Genomic DNA, 26151 nt, shown 5'->3' with positions numbered 1-26151 from the left:
GGTAAAGAACGGAAAGCAAAGAAGTCCAGATATCGCCTTCTGCATAGAAAATTAAAATCATATAATTTTATGCAAAACGGGTTATACTTAAAGAGAAAATTACCCTGTAAATTTCCTGCATTGAACTGCTTCCAGTCAATTCACGGTAAACGTGTAATTTACTCAAACTTTGCAGCATTACAGCGATAGTAGTTGCAAAATTCCAAATTCACTCCAATTGAAGATTCAAGACGTAATAATAAAAACTTATTTGATCTTAGCCTTGCATCGCTCCTTACTTGGGCGCACAGCTGAGGGAAACGAGCTCATAATGGGCGGATCGTAAAAGGTGAATTAACATATTTCATCGGTCAAATGAGGGAGGAAGTTAGGTACCTTTGCGCCGGAATCATCGGGCGATTTGAATAAATCGTTGGTTATTGAAGCAATCAACGTTTCCGATGGCTCCGATTTATGTTTCCGATCAACGCAACCTAATATCCTTTCGCATTCCCACTTGTTGATATCCCGCCGACCGCGTCGAAAAATGTTTCGTCCGCTCATTACCAAGCTCTGCCGTGGCTATTTTTCTGCGGCATCGGTGGATGTAAGAAGTTGGCAACATTTTTTGTTCTATTTAAATTCATGAAAATGAATGGTAAGTTTCTGAAAGCATTGGGAACGCTACAAACTCCCGCCAAGACTAAACATTTGTAGCACGGAATATTGTACTTTGCATTTAAACTAAGTTTATCGTGAAAAGTTTTCCTAGAACCCCCCATAAAAAGACAATAAAATACACCTATATATTGGTAACAATATTAGTTAAAGAGCTAAAATGTTATTCAACGTGTATTATATGGTTGTTTTCGATTCGCCCTCTGCTGCGTCTGCAGCAATTGTTGTTACGAATGTGTTGTGCGTGCTGATTTTAGTTCATTACATACGTGATTCTTTGAAGGCGTTTTATGTGCGAAAGTAGAGCACCCTGTTGGAGAACAGCAGAGAGATTGAATGAATCGCTCAATCCCACTTCGTTCGCTCTCCAACAGATGCGCTATTTGCGCACATAAAACGCCTTCAGAGAGTCGAGTATGTAATGAACTGAAATCACCACGCACAACATATTCGTAACAACAATTGCTGCAGATGCAGCAGAAGGCTAATCACTCAATTAAAAAGAAATCATGATAGGAAATTTGCAATTCCGCATGCAACGAGAGGGTATGTATTCCATCGACATGAATCTAACACAAAATTAAAATTGTGAATCGATCGATATGAACCGATCGACACCATTTCCACGGGCAAGTAATTATAGAATCGGATCACAATCAGTGGAAAACTTGCATTTACGAGGAAAATTTCAAATTTCGATATCTCAAAAATAGCACCAGCAAAGATTTTGATTTCTCGCGATTTTAAGTCTAAACGTACCATAGATTCACCCCCTGCAAACCGTTTTTGGGTACATTTTTATCGCATTTACTTTTGCTACAAGACCTCTGCATAAGGTGGATTTGCAGCAACTATTCTAAGTCGCAGGTATGCTGTGGAAGTATTATTTCATATTGAAGGCGTTTTACTCGAAGCATCACGAAAGCAAAAAGATTAATTTACTCGCACATCAAACTTTTTGATTCGGCAAGTCAAATAATCACCACAGCGAAGGATTCTTTTTGAAATATTCAGTATGAATAACGTCACAATATGTATACGAAATTGTCTTTGGGTATAAGAACCTAACTGCCAAATAAAGAATGAGGTACACATTTTGAAGTCCGTCTAATTGATGGATCAGATTCGGAATTTACAGTGGTATTTCTCGAACGTTGCAAACGAAAATGGGTAGTTTTACGATAACTGTTATAGTTTTGTCGCCGTAACAGACAACACATTTTTCGGTCATATTTTTAGTAGTAATGATAACCACTCGAATTTTTTTGCATTAATCTACACAGGGTTTTTTGTTATAACGCTTTTCAAAGATTTATCGCTCTAATTTTCAATTTTAATATAAAATTGGCCAAAAATGTGCTGTCTGTTACGCTGAATTTATACCGCGTAACAGACTGCACATTTTCGGAATTTACATAACATTAATTGAGAAGGAGAGCAATAAATCATTAGGAAGCGTTCTAATGCGTAACCCTTTGAAGATCAATGCAAAAAAATTTGAGTGATTATCATTCCTACTAAAAACATGACCGAAAGATGTGTTGTCCGTCACGGCAAGAAACCTATTCCAGTGAACTATTGTGAAACCACCCTCGAAACGTTGCAAACGCAATTATGTGGTTCCGCATTTTGGTCATCAATATGATATATAATTGTGTATAAATCTATGTTCGAATGAGATAGCTCCAAGACGAATCACTCGAACGCACCGTTGAGAGCCGGTCGAAATTTCGGTGCGGGAACTGTTGAAGCGTAAAACGTCACAAGGCACCCGGCGAATCTGACCTCGACCCTCATCAAAAGTTCAAACCTCTCGGCGGTCGCTCCGATGCTCGGTATGGTCGGTGGTTGTTTGAACTCGGTGATCGATGAGTCGTCTATTTCGGCTCTCTCCCCCTGCCCCTGCCTCTCACCCCTTCACCACTTCAACAGTCCCTTGTCGGCTCCCTATTCTGTCGTGTTAGGAATAAGAGCAGTATCTCCATTACGACGTGAGCCTCGATTTGCTTAAGAGCTCATGCTAACCGAGGCTCATACCCGGGTGGAGTTATTTTTCTCTTCCATTGAGATATTCCTGTTCCACCGTGTTACGGGGGTGAACAGTACTGCCGTGATAGCGAAGGGAGCAGTAAGTGCAAAAATGATATTTTGAGGAAACGAGTTCAGAAGCTTCTGACCGGAGAATTTAATTGAAAGAAGCCTTCATTCTTTGTCAAATCTCCAGTTATCATCCGAAGACTCTTAGAAATTGTTTGGATAATTGGACGTATTTCTATCAAACGGAACTATGTGCGTTAAGACATGAGCCCTGAGGCTCATAAGAATGTATGCATTGCAGGGCTCACGTCATAATGCACATAGTTCCGTTTGATAGAAATACGTTCAATTAAAAATCTACCGATTTAATTTCAAATTCGTGAAAGAGGATGTTTTTCATTTTCATGCTAGGCTATTGTAAGGGAAGACAGCAGTAAACGCTGTCTTCTGCATGCTTTCGTGGCTGCGTTTCGGACACACAAAAACACATTGACTGTGTTTTTGACTGAACAATGTCGAAAAAAAAGAACAAATCGAGTGTCAACGTAGCCAAAGATTGAAAAGACGTATTCGGGCCTTTTTTAAATGGTTCACCCCTAATCCAAGCGAAGCTTCATTGTTGGCTTAGAGCCGAATATTCCGAGTTCACGCTTCGTACCATCGCGCCTTCAATTTTGCGGACGCAACACGGACATCCATCAAGCACGAATAGTTGTATCTCTACGCCGTGATCACAGCGTTTCCTTGCCTTGCCTTTACATCCATGATGTGTTTCCTATTTATTGTCAAATTCTTAGTTGTTCTTCAAGAGCTACGTAAGCAACACAACCGAGGATGGGGAAGACGTAGTCGGTCTCCGTTGTTTGAATTTTTTCTCCGTAACCTCTCAATGTATGGACATCTATCAAGCACGAATGATGGACCACTAGCCAAGGTACGAATTAAGCATTCTGACACATGATACTTGACCAAAATTTCACGTAGATTACGATTCACGCAACAAAAATTACTGAAACTAACTCCTAACGAATACATTGACGTTTTTATTATATATTGGCTACGGGAAATTTGGACTGCCCGCTCACAAGAAACTCACAGCTCCACGTGAGTCAAATCGCGCACTACAACAGTTTCGGCAAGCTTCTCAATCACGCAGTGTTTATTTTTCACCCTGTGTTGTTCAAACTATAAACGATTTGTTATAGCTGAGCCAAACCGTCAAGATTGAGGCTGCCAGATTTTTATATCGCAGATATTGTCATGGTAACGTTTAGCGCGCGATGTGACTCTCGTAGTCTTCATGAGCGGAAGGTTTGAATTTCCGCATAAAAAAAACATTGAATATCATCGTTTGGCGTCGATTTCAGTAATTTCCGTTGCGCGCATAGTGTCCATTGTGAAATTTTGGTTAAGAATCATGTATCTGAATACTTAAATTCGTACTTTGTTTAGCGGTCCATTGTGCCTCTGACCGACATTTTTAAGCGTTAATTCATGAATCAATATTTACTCTCAAACTTAGCAAAAAGTACTAATTGATACAAATAGCAAAGACATGAAAATAGTAGGTATGAGTCCCACATTTTAGTTATTCGGCACACTTTTCCAACATATTCTCGTTGGGTTTTTCTTCTTGTTTTTTTACTTGTGATGTATCAATTTGTCAGATGTTTTTTATTTTTTAATTTTTTTCATTCAAAAAATCTTTCCGGGGTGAGTTCAAAATTTTTTGAGTTACTTACTTGACCATAGATTAAGAATCTTTTGCGGTCAATTATCATGTCCTGTAACGAAGAAAGCTATAGTGTGACAAGAAAAGGAACCAACACTTTTCAAAATAAATTCTGCATGATGTTATAATTATTAAACTATCGGTAAATTTTATGATGTAAAGACAGTGTTCTCGGGTTGAAAAAAAAACTCCAGTTCTTCCACCGGCTCGAAAAGCCGAAAAGCTGTTGATCTTGATAAAATCTGCGGCTTGAACGTTGGGGAATTCAATGGATGTGCCAAGCGTTAAAATTTAACGTCAGGGTTAAAAGTCTGGCTAGAGGGAATGACCTGGGAGCGGGGTGTCCCAGGCGTCACGTACGTGTGTGGGTGGAGAGGAGATAGGTCCGGTGATAGAATTAATGTTTGTAAATTAAGCAGAAGTAATCAAATCAGCGGAGAGGAAAAAGGCGTAAAATGAAGATTTTCCACACACTGCGTCTTCTTTCCGCCATTACCACCCCCGCCTCACCCCCGCCCCAGCCTTGTCTTCCCTCCACCGTCCGGATTCTGGCAAAGGAGACCCTGACTTGAAACTTGGGCTGTCGCTGCATCGCTGCCAAATCTCATCAATTTTGAAGATGTAGCAACCCTCAATCATATTGTAACGAACTCTCACCAACTGTATATTTGTATCACTTACCAGTATTAACCTAAGTAAGTGAACTAAAAAACACGAGAAAACGGATGATCAAGGCTAAAACAACTTAACACAAATCCTGGGGCATTTCGGAGTATAGTTTTAACCCCCTCCTCGACAGGAAACAAAAATCAAAATACCCAGATCCCTACTTAATGATAACAAAAGGTGAGGACGAGAAACGTCCCAGGCATTGTGTTTTGTTGTTTTAGCTTTGATTACCCGTTTTCTTGGGTTTTTTGGTCAAAATATTCGGGCTATTTTTGTGTATTTTTTTGTTATTAAGTAATTTTTAATAATTTTCGTCGAAATTCAATGATCAAGCGTCATTTTGTAAAGTTTGTTCGCTTTCCTAATTTATTCGAGCCAGATTGTGAGATTCGCACTTAAGAGTGATTTCAGACTTTTTCGATGTGCCCATTGTGATTTCCGTAGGATTTTACAGAGAGGTCTATTTATTTGGCTGTATCATTGTACTGCGTACGACAGACTCATGTAGGTTTTACAAGCGAGATATTTTTTTAGATCAAACAGCTGAAAATGAGGTTCTCGGCGTAGTTGATCCATTTCCTGCCAAAAACTTTAACTGAAATCAGTAGTTCAGCAAAACTTATCTGATATCTCCATGTCCTCCTGTTTCTTGCTACCAAATCACCGTTGGAAACGACCGTAAATATGAGTTTCTATCAGTAGCGAGGTGTGAATGATCGATTATCGATATTTTTCCCCTTTGAAGTTATGGTAAAGAATCGATTTTCAAGTGGTCGTTGCGAACACCCTGTTTATCGATCCTTTTCCATAGGTGTAAATGGGAGAGCAATCGATATAATTATCGGAAGGCACGCCATGTCTTTGGTTTCTATGCCCGTAAACGACTTGGCACCAGCGGAGGCTGCTGGATTTTATGAGCGGTGACCTGACCTGCATTGCGTTGGCTCGCGAATTAATCTGGATGTCAGTGCTGCTGTGCTAAGGAAAAACGCCTTGTAAGCATTCAAATATTGCCAACTTATCTGTCACAAAATATCTATTTTTGAAGAGAGTCGTAAATATTTCTCCTTGAAATTTGCAGACTCTTTAGATCAAATTACCAACAAAATTCTGTGAAAAATGGAATGAAAAATATTGTCAAATTTTCCAGGAAATTTGGCAATGTCTGAAGGATCATACGGCGTCCTTGCTGAGGACGACAGAGAGGCACCCTGGTGCATATCCGTGCCAAAGGAAAACACCGCAGACGATGCCAAATTGAATTTGATAAAACTCGAGTTTTCGGAAAAACTTAAAGCTACTTCCACTCGAATTTTCCATTGAATATTCTCGAGTTCACTCTCCAGTAAACCTGAAAATTACATTGAAAAATATCAATTAATTTCCTGGAAACGGAATGTTCTATCAGAAGAAATTCGGCAACCTCTTAAAGTTCTTACAGCTTTCTTCCTTAGCTCGGCAGCATGGCGTACCAAGTGCTTGGATTGGTGGCCGGGCTTCTCGACTCACTTTCGGGGGAGGGGAAGGGGGAGGAGAATAAAGGGGATTCTCAGACAGAGCACTCCAGGAAGAAATCAACGTGAAGATATATCTGACGGGTTCACTTCCCGGTGCAGATGAATTGTAAAGTAAATTATGCAGAGTGTTTTAGTGTTTCTCAAAGCTTAATAAAATCGGGAAATTCTCCTGCTCGCAACACGTTTGTTCTTCCGAAGCTTTATTCGTGACCGTCCAGGGAATAAAGGTCGTCCGCAGAGGTGAAAACTTCAGTTTCCAGAGCGGTTACTGTTATAATGTCGGTTCGGTTCAAAAAATCGGATTTTGAGATTCCGGCGGGAAATTCTTTCGCACATTTAAGCAGGAATAAGAGAGCCTGGAAAAGCATTGGCGTCTATTAGAGTACAAAAAATATTCCGGTAAATTAGGGAGCGTGTCACAAAATTGCAGCTAAAATCCGGGAATTTCTGGTCTCACCACTTCGAGAGCCAATTAGACCGCGTTTAGCAGAAAGGAATGATGCCACATCTGCTATAGCCTAATTTAACTGGGAAAATTAATTTTTTTTTACGAGAGAATGTTTGTGCGAATAACTTTGAAAATTTTGAGGAATTTGCTTCGCACCATGCAGAAAATTCACTGAGATTTGCACAATAATCCGTACAACCGTTCTCATAAGAAAAAAAAACTAATTGCCCAATTAAATTTAGCAATAGCTGACGTGGCTCCTTTCTGCTTAACGAGGTGCAATTATTTTTGAAATTTCGATTCATGAATGAATAAATGCACCTGAAATGACTGAAGCACACGTAACCTTATGTATTTTGATACGTAGAATTGATTTTTAACGTTGACGAATCGATTTTTCTAAGTTTGTATCGAATTTTCTGCGATTTTTTACGGAAAATCGATGACTTTTCGGAATTAAAATCGGGTTTGCTCCATCCGAGATCGGAGATGTGTGCCCAACATGATTGGAGCACATCGACTCTTACGTATTTTTATACGTAGAATCGATATATAACCTCGATAAGTCGATATATCGATCAATTGCATTGAATTTTTGCGATTTTTTGCGGAAAATCGATGGTTTATCGGGATTGAGATCGGTGTCTCTCCATCCAAGATCGGAGAAATGTACCCTTTAGGATTGGAGCACATCAATTCTTACGTATTTCTACACGTAGAATCAATTTTAAACGTCGACGAGTCGATATATCGATCTGACATACACAACTCTTGTGATTTTTTACGGATATTCGATGGTTCTTTTGGACTGGCATTGGAAACATCTACCAGACGTGACTGGAGCACATCGATTCGTTTGTGATTATTCTCGCAAAATCAATTTTTAAGAAGTCGACGAGTCGATACATTGGCTGGTCATATTGACTTCTTGTGATTTTTATGGAAAATCGATTTTTTGAACAGGAATGAAATTGGTTACTAACGGTCCGAGGGTGGAGATATGCACCTGACACGGTCGGAGCACGCCGTTTCCACGTACTTTTACACGTAGAATCATTTTTAAGGTTGGACACCGATCTCAATCCCGATAAACCATCGATTTTCCGCAAAAAATCGCAAAAATTCAATACAATTGATCGATATATCGACTTATCGAGGTTATAGATCGATTCTACGTATAAAAATACGTAAGAGTCGATGTGCTCCAATCATGTTGGGTACATATCTCCGATCTCGGATGGAGCAAACCCGATTTTAATTCCGAAAAGTCATCGATTTTCCGTAAAAAATCGCAAAAATTCGTTTGTGGTCCATCTTGGCTTTGCCTTGATAAGCGAGGCCCAAGATAAGAAAATTGATTCAAGCATCGCACTCGGGTGCAAAATCCTGTTATTCCAGAAGAATCCAGCTTAGAATAGAAAATAATCCTGAGTTTTCGTCGCGGGACTTTTCCGTGAAAAGCAGGAAAAATCAGGAGTTTATCAGGGAATGAAAATAATCGAGAATGCTCGATCGATAAGGCGCGCTAGTATCCTAAACAAGTACGTCGCAAGCCGCTGGGTTCATTTTCAAGGCAATAGATTACGTAAAGTTGCATTATAATCCGACAGGTTTGTCTCCGTAACACAGTAGATTAGAGTTTCAATTTACTTTGTTCTAAAGCTACGTTCTTTGAACCCCATTCTTCAAACCACTATAAACCTGTTCAGAATGTAAATTTTTGAGCGTCTCTTGTCCTGAAATTCGTAGAACACTCATTTACCCTCCAGATACTCAACTTAAAGTACTCGTGGACTGAGGTCGCACCTAGCATCAGTGTTGTTTACTGATTAAAATGTTGGAGTTAATACCGTAGATTTCTAATGGAGTTAGTGAGATTCATACAATTCTTTAATTTTAACTCTGAGTATAGTTTACGAACCAACTCAGCCCTAGTTAAACCTGGAAACTATCTCGGTACTATTAAATATGGTCTTAAAACGTAGGGTAAGATTGGCCCGAGGTTTTAGACGGTTACATCCCCTAAACCTATGGGACGTAAGCCTATCCCAAATCTTTAACAATCAGCCAGATACATGGACTGCATTTTGCGATAAGGAACTACTGTATCCAGCTCATTAATACAAATACCTATCCGAATACTGAATTTAATGGCACAAATGTTGTTTATAAAATGAGTCAGAAATAGTAGTTCCTTATCGGAAAGTGTGCACTGAAAAAAAAAAGATTGGGAGAATTCACCATTCCTTCACGCTGTTTTTCACACAGCGTGAAGGAATGGTAAATTCTACCAATCTTCAAGTCGATTCTGCCAAAAGAATGGTTACCTGTATCAGTATATAGTAACGTTTACCTTTCTTCAGGCAGAATTGACTCTGAATTGACGCTGTGTGAAATACAGCGTGAAGGAATGGTAAATTCTATATTTTTTTTCAGTGTGGTCTATATTGATTCCCAAAGCGCCATATAAACTTGATATTTAGCCAAGCTGGCATTGATGGTGGATGCCAGTGCAGCGGAGATAGTGAGCTTTCGGGGGCGAGTCTGCTGCTGACGTAGGGATATTTTCGAGGCGAAGTTGCCAGATCGTCATGTAAAACCTCCGTTTTTCACGTGGCCTCGACGTGGGATTTTGGCACGATTCGTTGCGGACGGAAGGTGCAACGCCATGCACACGTGCTGCTCAACCTGACGAGTGCTCGATGCTCGATTATGTGGACGCATTTATGCTAAAAGGAACTATGTCGCGCGCAAAGCCTATGCGCATAGTTCCTTTTAGCATAAATACCCCCATGTGAAAATCAACAAGTATGGCTGAGCCAGTGATTAATTATAGAAAAAGCGGCTTCTGTTCCGACATCCTGCTTGCATAGCCTGCCCCCGTTCGCACCTCATTACGTCACTCCACCTTTTCGCGTGAGCTCCTTTTCACATATAATTACATGCATCCTAGGGCTCACACGGTTATAGAGATACGGCCGTTACGTTATAGGCGATTAAAGTAGAACTACGTCAACTCTTTCCGCCACGAGCGGAGTGTTTCAACCGACATGAGCAGGTGTCGAATCCTGGGTGTTCTATTCATCTGACGGCTAATCAATTCGCGAAACATTCCTGAAAAAAATTCGCTTTTCCATTAGCGCTCATTTAAATAGTCTCGCGGCGCACACTGGAACGATCTAATAGAAGGAGTCGGACCTTTAATTTTTGGCTCAAATTTCAAATTTTGATTTTGATTTCGTCACGAATTCATTCAAGGGGGGTGCCTGAAAGACAATTTCACGGAATTACCAATGAAACAACTCTTAAACTTTTTTGTCTTACGTTTTTGGAAATATAAGCTTCTGAAGTTTTCAGACTTTGTCCGACTCCTCCTATTGATTCGGTCCAGTGTGCGTCGGTTCTTTCCGCATTCGCAGGTTGTTTCAGCCGTCAGGAGCAAACGTTGTACCGTGTTCGGTGTGTATTTGATCGAGCTAATGGCTTATCAATATGCAAAAAATTTCAGAAAAAATTCGAACTTCCATTAGTGTTCATTTAAGTGCTCTAGAGTGGGTTCCCTGGCCCTTATATACTATTTCAGTCGTCAAGCACAGATGTCGAATCACGTACATTCCATCGATCTCGTGTTGAATAAATTGGCAAAGAGTGGACCAGTAGAAAAGGTTCGAGTTTGAGCATTCTGATTTATGTTTCTTAACTAATTTCACGTTGAACACAATTTGCCCAGCAAAAATTACTAAAATTAACTCCCAACTAAGATATTAACGTGTTTAGTTTGGATTGATCACGGGAAATTTGAATTTCCCGAAAAATTATAGTGCTATAGAAATCATTATATTTGACACGGAGCCACCTTAATATTTAAGAAACAAATATTACGTTTTCCTCTAATATATAATTTTTCCTCCATCAATTTATATAAGAATAATTTATGCAGGGTGTGCTAAAATTTCAAAATCATGAGTCGATTAATGCTGATTCGGCGAGTTTAAATGTTAAAGCCTAACACAGAGCGAAGCGGCGTGCTACCGGCACGAAACGCGCACTGGCGCCTACAAACCTAAGGGGATACTTCACGCATTACGCAATGCTTGAAGTATCCCCTTAGGTTTGTAGGCGCCAGTTGCGCGCAGGTTGGCCGCACGCTGCGTCACGGCCTCCCAAGCAACTATTCACCAATATAAGTCCCTTAATGCACCATTCCCCTCCCATCAAGAAAAAAAAATCGCAGAAAAATTACTGCTTCCTTGAAAGGCAAATGTGATGAAGATAACGTAAGTGAGGAATGATCCGCTGGTGGCATTGTTCGTGAGTGGTTCTCTAGGGCGGTGGCTCCAAAACTCTGGTTCTGGTCCACAGGTCGACTCATGGAATTTCAAAGAACGGGAATGAAAACAGTAAAGAATCAGCGAAGAGGGGAACAAAATTAAGAAATATCAGGATCGTAGGGAGAAGAATAAGAAAAGAAAACATGACCTTACTGGAATCAAAGTGAGCAATATTTTGAGAGAATTAAGTACCATCACAATCGTTTATTCAAAACTTCGCGGTCAAAACGGAGAAATATTAATTATGTCTTACGATTTGAGTTTCATCTTGTCAATCTGTTCTATTAAATTGAGATGATCACGATGTGAAAGTCGGCAACATGATATTTTGCTTACTTTCAATGATTGCAAATGCAAGGGAAAACTGTAGACAAGACGTCGATTGAAAGCGTTCATCAAAATGAAAATTGAATGTCGAAAGTGGTTCTGAAGTTCGCCTTTTGAGCCGCAACGGAAGCGCACCAAAAAACTTATAGTCGGTGTTTTTCTCCAATTATTCTGTGATTAAATAGCATGCTTCGCATCATTTTTGATGAAATGGATCACTAGACAAGGTAAGAATCAAAATATCACACAATGAATTCCCTTTTAAACATTCCTTGCACATGCCATAAAAAAATTCCGATGTAAAACCAATTCGCACGCAAGAATTTAGCGTGTTGATTCATAATTCTAACGAAAGAGAAAAAGTACCTGAACCGTAGTAAGGCAAATCTGCTGTTGAAAATGAAAGTATGAGCATTTCACAAATAATAATTTGAACTAAGTCGCACAATCATTCCCCCCCCCCCCCCTCCTTTGATGCACGTAACTCATAAGATTGCTATGATAAATTCAGTAGGCTGAGAGAGCTATTAAATCGTAGTACTGCAAGTGCACCATGTTTATATTTTAAAAACACAAAACTTTTGATAAATACTAACGTATTCACTCACGTAAGTATGAAAGTTGCGTAAGTATGAGAGTAATATGGAGTCGCGGTCGAAACGCGTCCCTTAATTTTTAAACAAATATTTACGCAAGTGAGTACGTTAGTGTTGATCAAAGTTTTTGTGTTTTTTAAAAATGTAGAACTTGTAATGGTAACTGTGTTCCGTAGTGAAGTGGACTATAGGTTATCGGAGAGCGAGAAATTTTATATGACCGATACAAAAAACGGAAGTTTTTCACATATTCTGAACTTTCTTAGCGTTTCTATCGTTTTGTGCTTGCACTTATGATGAGAAAATACGTATCAAAAAGCTTGGTCTCAAAGACTGTCTAGTGATCCATTCCATTCGAGATCCATCTCTCCTTCCTCATTCATTTATCAGCGCTCCATTTCTCACACTTTGTTCTATTCACGTTTCCATTTCCGTATAATAACATGGCATTTGGTTGTCTTTTGCAGATGAGTCAGCGAGAAGTGAGTATAGCACTACATTTCGGTTGCAACCCAACCCCCCTCTTTCTTTCTTTGCCCCCTTTTGGGTTGTCTTGAGTATAGTTACCCCGCGCACGCCTCCCCCTCTCTTCGCCTGCTCTTCCCCCGCTGATTTTTCAAAATTCTTACATTCATAGTTTTTATAATAGAATTTCTGACTCAGAGTAAATCTTGAAGATTTGCTTGTGATTTATTGCATTTTTCCAAGTTGTTCTCAACTTGATTGCATTTAGCAGGGTGCAATATGCTCCAAAATTTGAATTACAAGGGACTGATGAAATCGGGTAAATATTTAGAAAAAAAGCTACCTCAATCGGTAAAAGTAAGTCTCTTAAAATTACTGAGAGTACGGTTATACCACTTGGGAAACTATAAAATTACTGGGAAGGCATTATTACCGGATAACGGCAAAATTGGTAACGGTAATCACTGAAAACTTTCGGTATGTTCACTAGTTCTATTTTGTTTCCCTGGCGAAGTGTTTGTTCAGCGTAGTTTTGATATCGAATACTTAGGATGTGGGTCAAAAATACTTTATTAATAGATACGGAAATTTTTCTCAAAAATATGTTCTTCCAAAGTACCGATTTGATTGCTACTATATTTCGATGGTGAAACTGCAGAAATGCATATATCGGTTTGCGGCGTTGCAGACTTCTTGTCATACTTTAGATTTCACATATAAAATCTTTGGACGTCATTTTTTTAAATCAACGGTGATTTTTCTTATTTATGTGAGGAACATATTGTGAAAATTTCAAGCCATGACGTTGGTTCAGTCTCCTTTCAAAAAAATTAGGAGGGGTCATTTCAAACCATTTTTTGAGTTTCGCGTTTTTGCAGTTTCATCATCGATTTTTTGTGCCTCACTCTCGCTCTCTCTCTCTTTATCTCTTTCTATTTTCATGCGTGTTTTCTCTTACCCCTCTCATCATTATTCTTTCTAAATTTATCTGACTTTAGATTTCCACAGCTTTTCTACATTTGAACAGTGTGTGCATCAATTCATCTTATCTGCCATCTTCTCTCTCTCTTCAACCCCTCGCTGCTCGCCCCGGAGTCATGCATTATTTTATGCTTCATTTTTTTAGTTTATCGTTCGACCTCGTAGAATATCTAGATCCGTAGGTTCATTTTCTCTCTAGTGGAAATTAAAAACTTCAATTGGTGATACACAATCTAAAGAAAAGGGTTTCATCCTTAATTCCGATTCCGATCTTAGAACCAAGAGGAAGCTTTCGATGCAATTATTTCAATCGAAGCGTCTCCCCCTTTTTTAAAGAAATTTTCATTGGTTTAGATTTCAGCTCATTGTCCACGGACAGCCGGCTGGAATTTAAAATCCCGTGCGTTCATCTTTAATGAGGTAGAGTTTTTCTTCACGTTAATTTTTCATTTAAAATAAACTTTCGATTGAAAGAATGAAATATACTTCAGGAACAAGAAACCGATGCGGTGCATTTAGAGATTGCGGGTTTTCCCCATCATTAATGAATAACGATATTTTTGGTATCTGAATTTATGAATTAATTATTAGAGTAGAAATGAAATCAATTACTATTCGCTGTCAATTAGTTTGTATGAATTTATGCATTAGCTCCCCTTGAATGAGAATAAATTTTCAATGATGGTTTTTTTCATCTTTGGGGCTCAAAATCTATCTTCATCGTGTCAGAGTTGCCATTTTTATGTACAACTTTCGTCGCTCATTACTTAACCAGTAGAAGGGGACGGCAACTAAGGGGGAAAAAATGTAAAATTTTGCTCAGTTGATATTACCTTTTAGTGATAAAGAATTGAGAACACTCACCAATGGGCAGTATTTTTGTCCTAGCAGTCAATTGAATGAATTTATCTATGTTGTGCATTTGTCTACATACCAGAGACCACTGAATGACAGGCAGGTCATGGAGAAATGTAAATTGACAGCTTTTCTTCGAAATCTTTTTTTCTTTGTCCATTTTTACTTCTTGCTTTCACAGGCGGTAATGAGTCGACTTCATGACTCACAATTGGACGTATTTACGATAAAGAGATCTATGTTAAAATTAATAACATCAAAAAGAATTAAGATGAATAGAAAGCCTACGCACATGCTTCCTGTTGAATTATTCTATTGTCATGTAGTTCATTTTCGCATAAATCTTCGTTCCCTCACGAAAAAACGTAACTATATTTCAATGTTGCCAAATCTCTCCTCTTAAATCGTATCTTTAGCAGGAGAATCCTGGGCTTTTTCAATTGAAGTTTCACTGCATTTTCTCTTAATCTCAGGAGAAAATTAAACAAATTATAAACAAAAATTTCACAGGTTTGCTCTTGCAAAAAATTGAATCGTTCAAACCAAATTTTGTAACCTTGGAATGGAGTTACGCTCTTTCGTCCAGAAAACGATGAGATTTTTCCAATTTTTTCTTAATATTCTTCATCGTCCCAAGAGAAGAACTATTTCTGGATCATTTAAGGAAGTGCCCATCTGCATAAATAAATTGATAATTGCATGTAAACTATTCTTAAAATGTGCCAGAAATTATTAGTTCCTTATCGCAAAATGAAGTCAGTTTTTCCGAGCGCGCCGCGCCTCAACTGAAACAGTTGAAGGGAGGTACGGAGTAAGAGGGGAGGCTGAAAAAAACTCCCCATGAACAAATCCACGAGCTGCAGTGCAAAAGTTAAGCATTCGTCCAACCTTTTTTTAGAAACTTTAATTGCAACTGCGAGGCTCGAAACCCTCCGGATCGGATCCTTTCGGGACAAGTAGCTCGATTATACTCACTCGACCGGCTAAGCATTGAGGTGGGCTCTTGGGGGAGGAACAAGGAGGGGGATAGGAGAAGGGGGGTCGATTTTGCGAATGAAGTTTATTTAAAATCAATAGGCACTTCCCACCCTGGCGCGGTGGTCGGAAGTTTAATCGCCGTCCGCAATATTTGACGAGTAATTTAGGGTGATTAGACTCTGTTCGCGAGACCTCCACTGCGCTCTCCTTAATTGGTCCAGTGGCGAGGCGTAAATGATCAATTTTTTCGAGGTTAGGTTAAGCAACTAAACTAACTTCCCGGCAAAGCGAAAAATATCACTTGGATTTGAAGGCGCTTTAAGCTGAGATCGTGCTTCTGAAATTTCGTAGTAATTAAACCTTTCCTATGTTGACGAGGATTAATGCGATTTTACGTTTTTCACATTTTTCACTAAATTTGACAACGATCAGCCCATCGTGCCAAAAATCGGTAGCCGATTCAGAAAATTACGAGCGTATCGACCAGGTTGGCTTAGTGCTCAACACGTCTGAATCTACATCAGCAGGTCCTAGGTTCGAATCTCGGCATTTGCGACAAATGTTTACGGAACTGGAGAGTGGATCTGTTGAAATAGACTCCACTTAGCCTTAATCCTTGAAAATTTGAAAGGGCTAGAGTATGGGTCTGTTAATCGTCCAGATTTCTATCGATGGTTGAAGCTTACAACGGAGAATATAGCCTAAATAACCACGAAAAAAATATATATATATAAATCGATAAATAAATAAAATAAGGAGTCTAACATTTGGAAGAGTTTGAGCTCGAATTCGTCGTTACCTAATTAAAATAACGTAACTTCACTTCCCCGTTCTATAACATCTCTCGATTTTTTTTTCTTATTGAAGAATGTTAGATGTTCTCTACTAAAATTGTTATAAATTTTGGTTCCGACCACAGCAAAAACCAAGTAACACAGCCGTGCTCTTGTATAAACTGGATTGTCTTTAGATAACTTTGCAACCTTGGAATGAAGTTTTGTTCCCTCGTCTGGAATAGGCCAAATTTGGCAACGTCTGATGTAGTTAGGCCAATTCTGGTTGATCCCGTCTGATTACTGACTAGCTTCCTGCGGCAAAAAAACAATACCATTCGCGTACCGCAAAAAAATGGACTCAAAATCCTATTTTCCTTCCGTAAGTTCCGTAAGCGGCCCGAAAGTTTTTTACGAGCGCAACCGTACTCTCACGTTCGCGTTGGTCCATTCGCCCGAACGGGCTATCTTAGCGGCTCCCCTCATGGACCCCATGTCCATCCCTCCACCCTTCCCATGCTTAGCTCCGCAGCGCGTCTCTATCCGTCTACTTTTCCTCCCCTTTTTAGGGGAAGCTTGACTAATAGCGGATGCTGCCCTTCGAAGCGTTCAACTCGGAGAAGCGTGCACGAGTCCTGTTTATCGTGCATTCAACTCAAGACGTCGCTCCACCGACTCCGAGACGTAACCGCACGACGAGGTGAGCCCCGGAGCCCGTACGACACCACGCTCGCCAGGGCTCATGCGGGGACGGATCCATGCCGGCGGAAAGGAAGGAAAACTGACGGAATCCCGACAGAACATGTGATAAATCTGAAAACCATAGCTATTCCTTCCCCGCTATTTATTCATTCTCTCTCCTCCCGCTTCTGTAATCTTCAATCTTCGCCATTAACAACAAAAGAAAGCGAGGGCCGAGCGCCGGGGGAAGTGGGGGGGGGGGGGTGATCCCATGCGTGAAGATTTGTATTCCGTGCCAAAACTCCAGGAGACTCCTCCGTTGGTAATGACGCTTATCAGTTACCCCCCCCCTCACCAGGCCCCCCCCTCACCAGGCCCCCCGCTCCCCTCGGCTCGCCGACGAATAAATATCTATTTTTTGAGTCGCGGATGTGTGTCTTGGCCGTTTCGCTCCGGGCCCGGGGGCCGCATTGTTTCAGTTGACAATCCTCGTGAAAAATCGGTTTCGGAAGCCGGGAATTTGCGAGGGACTCGGGAGGTATCTATTTTTATTTTGTTTATCATTATCCCTCCCCCGCTTCCTCGTTTTTCGGGGCGACTTTAACGGGTCATTTGCCGCGGGGATCCGGGGGTTGGCATCTCGGGGTGCGTGGGGTGGGTGAGTTGGAAGATCTCGAAGAGGAGGTTTCTTAAATATTACATATAAATGCTCTCTTGGTAGAAATTATGGGTTAGATTTTAGGAAGATGAAACTGTCTTGATATTTAATTGGATTGAAGGAGTTGAGATCGATTCGATCGTCGATTGATCTGCCGTGTTAAGGAAGAACTCCGTATAAGCCTGCCGGCATTGCCAATTTTAGCTTGGCAAATCACTAATTTTCAGGTAATTTTTGGAATATTTTTCTGCCAATTTCTCAGATAATTTTGTTAGCAATTTGATCTAAAGTGTCTTAAAATGTCAAGGACAAATCTTCATAAGTTTCCTCAAAAACAAAAATCTTATCGAAAGAAATTTGACAACTCTCGGAAGTTCAAACGGCGTTCTTCCTTAGCACGGCAGAATGGCTCAGTTACTACAGTCAATGAACCTCGCTTTGATGTACGGCAAAAATTAACAAGAGCATCTCTTTCACCAAATGAGAGGTGCTCGATTAAAGTAACGGATGGATTTTGATGTTGATGACATTGCCTGAATACAGATATTAGTACTCGAAGGATGTCCATGTTGCATATACAAAAAATTGAAGGCGCTTTGGCCTCGCAGGCGTTAATCCGTTATCAATGGATTTTGTTGTTGATGACAACGCCTGAATACAACTATTAGTATTTGAAGGATGCCCATGTTGCATATACAAAAAATTGAAGGCGCTTTGGTCTCGCGGGCGTTAATCCATATAATCCGTTATCAAGCAATATAGTAGGTCAGCGGGTCAGTTGCGTCGATCTTCAATCAAGTTTTGACGATCACAAGGGGGTGGGGGGGGGGGGTGTCAAAAATTCCGAAAATATGCTCTATGTAATTTAGGGACGGCCCCGACTGAAGTTGAGTACGGATCTGCGGTTTTTGCGGTGCGCCATCAAGTCGCTTATGCAGGAGCCACAACGGGTGAATCCGTCGGCATCCGGCTCGGAGGGAAGTATACCGAGCGAGGCGCATCAAACATGAGGTGCACTCCCAGGAACAATAAAGCCGTCAGCCCGTCAACCCGACTCCCGGTTAAGAGCTCACCTGATATTTTACGGGCCGTCCCTTCGCTCCACCGACCGCCACTCCGCCGTCTCAATTACCGCACTCCCGCACTAAGGAAAAACGCAGTATGAGCCTTTAGACGTTGTCAAATTTCTCTTGATATTATACGAAATTTCAGGGATATCCGTCAATTTTTTCCCCTCGATTTTTCGAAGAATTTCATTGAGGATTAGATCTATATCACCTTCCCGAATATTTCAAGCGAAAATATTCGTAATTCTTTTCGAACATCGACATTTTATCGGAGGAAGTGCGGCAACTCGCGGAGGTGCATACGGTGTTTTTTTCTTAGCAAGGCAGCGCAGAGCTAATGACCCGCGCACAGATTAAATAGACTAATCTGTTTCGGGACCGAATTCTTTGATAATAACGTTCCGCTCTCGTCCCTCGAAAAGATGAATAAATAAGCGAGCTGGCGAAAGAACAAGGTTGTCATAGCGTGCCGTGGGATCTACATTCGTGGTGACTTTTCAGCTAAGTTCGGCAATCATGATAAGGGGGGCACAACAAGGTTATCAGATTGTGTAATAAAATGTGCATGTTATACGTTGTTTAATACGAGGGAATTCTATCTTTTGCATTAAGTTTGGCAACCTCGGGATGGAAGATAGCCCTCTCTCGGGGTGGATTTTTCTTACATCAAATATTCATCTTACTTCAGCTGCGAGATTGCCAGACTTCCGCGGGGTGTCGCCCGATCCGTTAGAACAGCGGAAGTACACAAATATTTTAATTGAAGTTACGAGATTTTTGCCGGGATCGGCCTTATTTTTCTACGACCAACGGTGTCTGAAAATTTTCGTTCCAGTGATGAAAGTAGCATGTGCGTAAGTACATCTTTGAACGCCGCTATCAGATTTACATAATATTATGAAATTCCTGCAAATTTTATATTATTAATTTTCAGTGATTTTTTGTACTTGCACAATAAGCCATCGAAAATTCCGAAAAATATCATGCAACCTTTTTTTCAAAAAGATATTTCAATTTCATACTGCAACTCTAGCCATCTCGCGTGGATGCTAAACTGTACACATTTTTTGTAAAACAGACCTTAGAACGACGAGAATGTGAGGTGCTCTCGATCACATGGACAGTGCTTGAACCAAAGTAAGTCTGTCTGAATTTGACTGATGTTAACTTTCTTTGAATTCACTCTAAACTATGAAGAATTCTCTTAAAAAGTTTTGAGTTCTAGTGGTACTCACTATTCTGTTAGAAACATAAAGCATGAGAGAAAATCAGGAAAAGTCTGCTGTAAAAACACTGATTCCAGTTGAATTCGTCCACTTAATAGTCGAGAAAACTTAAAACCTTTGTACGATTTAACGTTTAATTTCATGCAGCAACTATTCCAACTCGTGCGTAAGCAGTGGAAGTATCGTTTCATATTGAAGGCGTTTTACTCGAGGTGTTGTGCAAGCACGAGAGGTAGTTCTACATCGCTATTCGCACATCAAAATTTTGAATTAAAAAAATCGAATAGTCACAGCAACCAGGTATTCATTCGAAATATTTTTGATAATACCGTCACAATATGTATACGATACTGTCTTTGGGAAAAGGATCTAGCTACAGAATATATACGAATACACATACCTTGACAAACTCTCGAATGAGCATTTGAAAACTTTCTGAAATTTTCAAATGCTTGAATATCTTTTAATTTCGAAAACTTACCAGATGCGTCGAAAGTCCTTGAATTTCGCGACCTCTGGTTGTTTTGCGGAAGAGAATTTGGATGTTTCTTTTTTGTTTCTCTCTATGAAGAATTTCAAAATGTCATTCATAATACGTCATACGTGATACATTTGCCCATTCATACATTACGTAACTGAGAATGACAAAAAAAATTCTTATTTGAGCGCATATTCTTTAGGGACCATAAAATTGTACGTATGTCCTAGAAGTCCTCGTATTCACGAATATCTTCGAAAATTCCTTTAAAAATCCTCGGTTTCGGGTTTACACAGCTGTCATGAACCTCAAACTCGGAATAACAATTAAATTTGTCGAGTCAGGATGGATTAATAAAAGTTTTTCGCTTTGGAAAAATTGAAGTGGTTGCGAGAGGGGAGGGGCTGAGATCAACGGAGGTGAATTAATTATCGAGGACTCAGTTGATTTAACGTAATGAAATCAATGAAAGGGAATGAATGAAAGTTACGCTGGAGTTATTCCGGGCGATCCGGCGTTACCGTAACTCCGTGATCTTACGCTCCAACGAGTAAAATGAAGCTTTGCTTTTTACCCCCAAGTCGCTTGCGTTCCGCCGTTCGCTAGCGGAAAATCTCTCAGCTCGGTAATGCAACGAGGGCTCAGTTTCTAGATCCTCCGGAGGATGGAAGTAGGGTCATCTCGACGTGAGCCCCATAAAGCACGCAGACATATGGGCAATAAGACTCATCTTGAAATGGGAGTTGCGTGATTACGTCAGAGGAGCAACGAGTTTTCTCGAGCCTTCAGCCCGAGATGTCTAATTGGACCGTTTTAATCGGAGTCGACTTCATTCAGAGACACAAAGTTTAAAAAAATGTGTGTGTTTAAATTCTTCAATTGAGTTTTATTTTTTATTTTATTTTTGAAGATGGACATTGAGGTTTCATCATTGATTCGATAGACAAAGAGAGAATGGAGCGATCCTATTGTTGAAGGCTTCCTTTATGAAGCGTTGTGTAGCATCGGCCAACGAATGAGATACAACTATTCGAACTCGGGTGTATGCCGGAGTATCAATCCTGTTTGAAGGCGTTTTTAGCGCGTTGCATCGGCTTGATTTAGGCTTGTGATGCAGCTATCATGTTCGACCGCAAAAGTTTGCCGCTCGAAAGAAACTATATAGAATCTTTCAATGGTGAGTATATTATTTTCTCTCTGGTTCAGCGGGCTGATTATTGAAATTGATAGACAAAGCTATAGACAAAGAGGACAATGGGAAAATGAAGCATTGAAGCAATCGTGTAGGAAGAAGCGGGTACTTGTAATGGACATTGGACAACGCCATTACGCCATTTGGTTCTCACGCGTGAAAGAATAGGGACTTATGCCGCAAAAGCGTTACAAGGGGGGGGGGGCTCTTACGGCGTCGAAACACAACATAGGTCATCTGCGGGTCGATTGTTGAATCGTTATCGAATGACCTTGATCGATATATAGCATTGTGAAGATAGGGAGTTATCGATCAGAATCATTCGATAACGATTCAACAATCGACCTGCAGGTAGGTATCATTCGATGCCGCGATTATTTCAATGCGAGTTCGAATATTCCCGCCTAACACACTGCGGCCGGCGTTAAACGCATTTAAGCGCCTGCGAGACTGTAGGAATACTTCACGCATTGCGCCAATCAGTGCGGTCGGCGTGAGCCGCATATTAGCGCCTACAAGACTGTATGAATACTTCTCGCATTGCACCAAATGCAATGCAGTCGGTCAGTTGGCGTGGACCGCATATTAGCGCCTACAAGACTGTAGGAATACTTAACGCATCGCGCGCACAGCACGGTGCGCGGGGGGGGGGGGGGCGGCTGGCCAATAAGATAATAATTGCCAAAAAAGTGCGTTAAGGATGACCCCTTTGGTCATCAAGTAACCGTGCTTGTGGTTCATAGGGTCACAGTTTTTCCTCCGGGTTGCATGAGGAGGAGAGAGCAGAGACCATTCTTAATAGGAGGTTCTCGGGATCAAGAGGTCAAATGTTACGCTGGGAACAGACTGCATATCGAACAGATTAAGCTTCGGGAGGGTGGCGCTGGCAGATCAAGGATGCGATCGCGGTAACTCGGGGACCCAGGGCAATACTCTTAAGTGCAAAGCAGCATGGCTCATGGCTCATGGCTCTGCATCGGGGCTTTTAATCACGAGCCATTAATCACGCCGCACCGTTGTCATATCTCTCACCAAACCCCGCATTTTCACAACCCATCACCGGAGAAACCCCCTCACAACGGCAACGTCGAACGAGCCCCGGAATACCGTTGCCATCCCAGAGCCAAGCGGAATCATTCGCCGGGGTTTCGCCCATCTAAACGCACGTAAAACAATCGATTCTATCGAAGCAGGTGAATCGATTGTTTTGCTGTCGGCGATTAATTATTCACCGATCCGAAATATCTTGCAGCTAAATGCATTCATCACAGCCGCGCGGACCGTAGTTTCCGGGAAAAATTAATCTTTCACCGTGATTGCCGGAGGAATTTTGGGGCCGCGAACCCCTACCCCCCCTACCAACCCTTCGGATAGTGATGAAATTCGCCTCCCGCTCAGGAATAATCCCTCAGGGATCCGGGCGCCTCGTCGCTGACCGGTGACCAACGTGATATTCGGCCAACTTCCCAAGTATGGACCTATCTTAGAAAGGATGGATGCTACGATCCTGAGAGTCGTATGCATTGTGATTTGGGGCGTATTTTATCGAAACGGACGATTCCCATTATTGGGCGAATTTGAGTCAGCTATTGATACTTACGTGAGAAATCCCATAAGATGATAAAAATCAGCTCAAAATTTGAACATACTTCGACAGAGTTCAGATGAAACGAGCCCATCTTTACAGTTCTCAATTTTTTGAAAACCGCAGAAAACTGTCATTTTAGTACTTGTCAAGCGATTTTTTTAACTAAAACCTGAAACGTTTTAAAAACTGTAAGATGTCCGTATTGAGAGTTTGGAGCACCAGAAATATTCAGGTTTTCAAAAGACAAAATTCATAAAAAATACAGACAAAATTCATGTTGAAAATCTCATTTTAATTTCAATTTGAAATTAATAATTATTTCTCAATTACCTACTACAAAAGTAATATTTTAAATTTTTTAGAATTTTTTCAAAACTTTTTCTATATTTAATATTTTATACCATTTCATTTATGTGTGTTTGAATCAATTTTTCTTTAGGTGAAATCGATCAGACGCCTGCTTAATCGTAGTGAGATCAATAAAAATAAGAATCCAAGATATAGAATAAAAAAATTCGATCCCCAAAGAGTTTTTCTTTACTTTTGAAAACTAATTCTTCTGGTGCTTCAAACTCTCAATACTGACATTTTACAGTCTTTACAATGTTTCAGATTTTAGTTAAAAAATTACTTGACAAGTACCAAAATGACACTTTTCTGCGGTTTTCTATACAAGTCGAGAACAGTAAAGATGGGTTCGTTTCATCTGAACTCTGTCAAAGTATGGTCAAATTTTGAGCGGATTTTTTCATTCTCCAAAAACAAGTAGGTGAAAAAAAAAAACTGATAATAAATAAATAAAATCAAAGAAATCCGAATAAAATAACCAATGTACGGGTGTTGAGCCGTTTAAACGGTCGCAATTGTAACAAACGTCCTGACAACCCTGCAACTTAGTATTCTGGGTCCTCGCCTTAAACAAAAATATAATAAATCTAAATGAATCAAAAAGAACTTTTCACACTTAACATCAAAATGATGGCATTTTTAATTAAACATGCGCAACTTTCGAAATGAAATAAATTTTAATTTTAATTAAAGAAGACACAAAGCGATGGCTGAGAAAGGGAGCAATATTGTTTTGCTGTCTGAACAACAGTATCAAATGATACGGACTCATTTCGGAACAGGCAAAGTTTGTCACGTTCACTCATAAACTCATTATTATGAGCCCTCGACAAAATTAGAGCTTGGGCAATTATGATTTCAAAAATCTAAAATTGGTCCAATAACTATAAGGAAAATCGTTTCCTCTGTGTTTTATGAGACACTTAATATCGATCTCAACGTAAAAGTCGGTGGGAAAAATTCAAAACTTTTTCACAGGTCATGAAATGAGCCTACTTTCATGTAGCTTTTCCGACGAGTTTGCACTTAGCAAAGTACATGCTGATGTTACATAATAGTTAATGAATGAATACAAATATAAATAAATAAATTTTAAGACAAAGCCAAGACGAAGAATAGGAAAGAAGAGGGGATCGAAGGAGTAAAAAAAGAGTGCAGGAAGAGGAAGGCGAGAAGTAAAAGAAGCGGAAAGCGAAACGTAAAAGAAAAGGAAAAGGAAGTAGAAGAAGAAAACTGCAGGAGAGAAGGATGAAGAGAAGAAGAAACTTTAGAAGGAGAGTCAGAAGAAGATGTAGAGGAAGATGAAGATGAAGAGGAAGAGGAAGGAGAAGAATTCAATTTTCCAACACCTCCTTCTCTTCACCATTCTTCCTCTCCTCCATTTTTCCTCCCTCTATATTCATTGTTCTTTTTCTTCTATTTGTTTTGTTTTTCTTTTTTCTTGCCCTTCTCTTTTCTTCAATTTCGGTTGCGCCCTTATCAAAAGTCTTTCGCTTTTTTACCACAAGGGTAAAACTCGTCAAAAACTAAGGCTCTAAGTTAAACGGATTCTACTACGGCTGCTCGTCCGACACATGCTAGGAGTCCTAAAATCCCGAGTCCAAGAGAACAGACTCAATAGATTTAAATAAAATGAGAAACAGTTGTACCACCTGACAAGAACCACCGCCGCTTGCAATCACGTATCGGTACCACTGGACCCTCCTCACCCTCCCCGCTCCCCGCGTGTACTGATCGACGACCAGGCTGTGACGATGACTCACGCTCCGGAAGGTCGTTAAAATCTCAGACGTAAGGCCATACCTAATTCCCACGTGAGCCCTGTGCTTGGTATGACTCCACGCTTTCCGGGTCCCATGCGAAAAGTGAGATACGCCGTTACGTGGGAGGCGGTGGAAGTCAATAGTTCGACAACACATTGTGCAGTGTGCACTGTGCACTGCGCACGGGGCCGAAACGTGCCCGGACGAAACAAAACGTAGCGTTATCTAAATGGATGCAATAGAGCTTTAAATTAAATTTTATTAGGCCGTGCACGTAGGCGCCCGATGCGCCCGATGCGCTCGCTCTAAATTACGCTCGCGCGGCGCGGCGCAGCGCACAGCCGCACTTTTATCCGAAACCGTTATCGACACCAGCTTTACGACACTCCGACACTCCTTTCGCCTCCGACACCATTTCGCGCCGTTTCCGTCGTAGAAAAATTCGGCGACGTTGCCTTTGGATTCCGTCAAATTTCCATCGGAAAATGGAGATGTTGCATGTGTGAGGAATTTGCGATTTGACTGTTGATTCTCATGTAAAAGTTCGCGAGAAACACGACGGTGCCCCTGGTTTTCTCTGAAATCAACTCCCAAGCTCAAAAAAAGCTCTCAAAGTTGAGAGCGTAATGAAGGGGATATTCCCCGCTATCCTGAGTGTCCACCTCTACATCAAGACACACTCTCCGTGCAAAGATAGGGAGCAAATACATTGACAGGGCTGCCACTATATTTGGGGACTCCAAAACTGATAACACGGCAACCCTGCTAATGTATTTGCTCCCTA

The 26151-nt window shown here is 40.6% G+C and overlaps 1 protein-coding gene across 7 annotated transcripts in view; it reads left to right on the top strand.

Moving 5' to 3' along the window:
• The window catches only part of LOC109030907 (cyclic nucleotide-gated channel alpha-3), a 562958-nt gene that overhangs the window by 469885 nt on the left and 66922 nt on the right, over positions 1-26151 (top strand). For 4 of the 7 annotated variants that reach the window (XM_072300917.1, XM_019042124.2, XM_019042126.2 and 1 more), the window contains one exon: positions 12782-12796. The exons of the other annotated variants lie outside the window; for them this stretch is intronic. In XM_072300917.1, the coding sequence (XP_072157018.1) occupies positions 12782-12796 (15 nt within the window). The remainder of the gene's footprint in view (positions 1-12781; positions 12797-26151) is intronic. 7 annotated transcript variants of the gene reach the window in all.

This window comes from Bemisia tabaci, chromosome 5 (assembly GCF_918797505.1).
Source record: "Bemisia tabaci chromosome 5, PGI_BMITA_v3".
Taxonomy (NCBI): domain Eukaryota; kingdom Metazoa; phylum Arthropoda; class Insecta; order Hemiptera; family Aleyrodidae; genus Bemisia; species Bemisia tabaci.
Note: the sequence above shows the minus strand (reverse complement) of the source record. Positions and strands in the feature narration are given on the sequence as shown.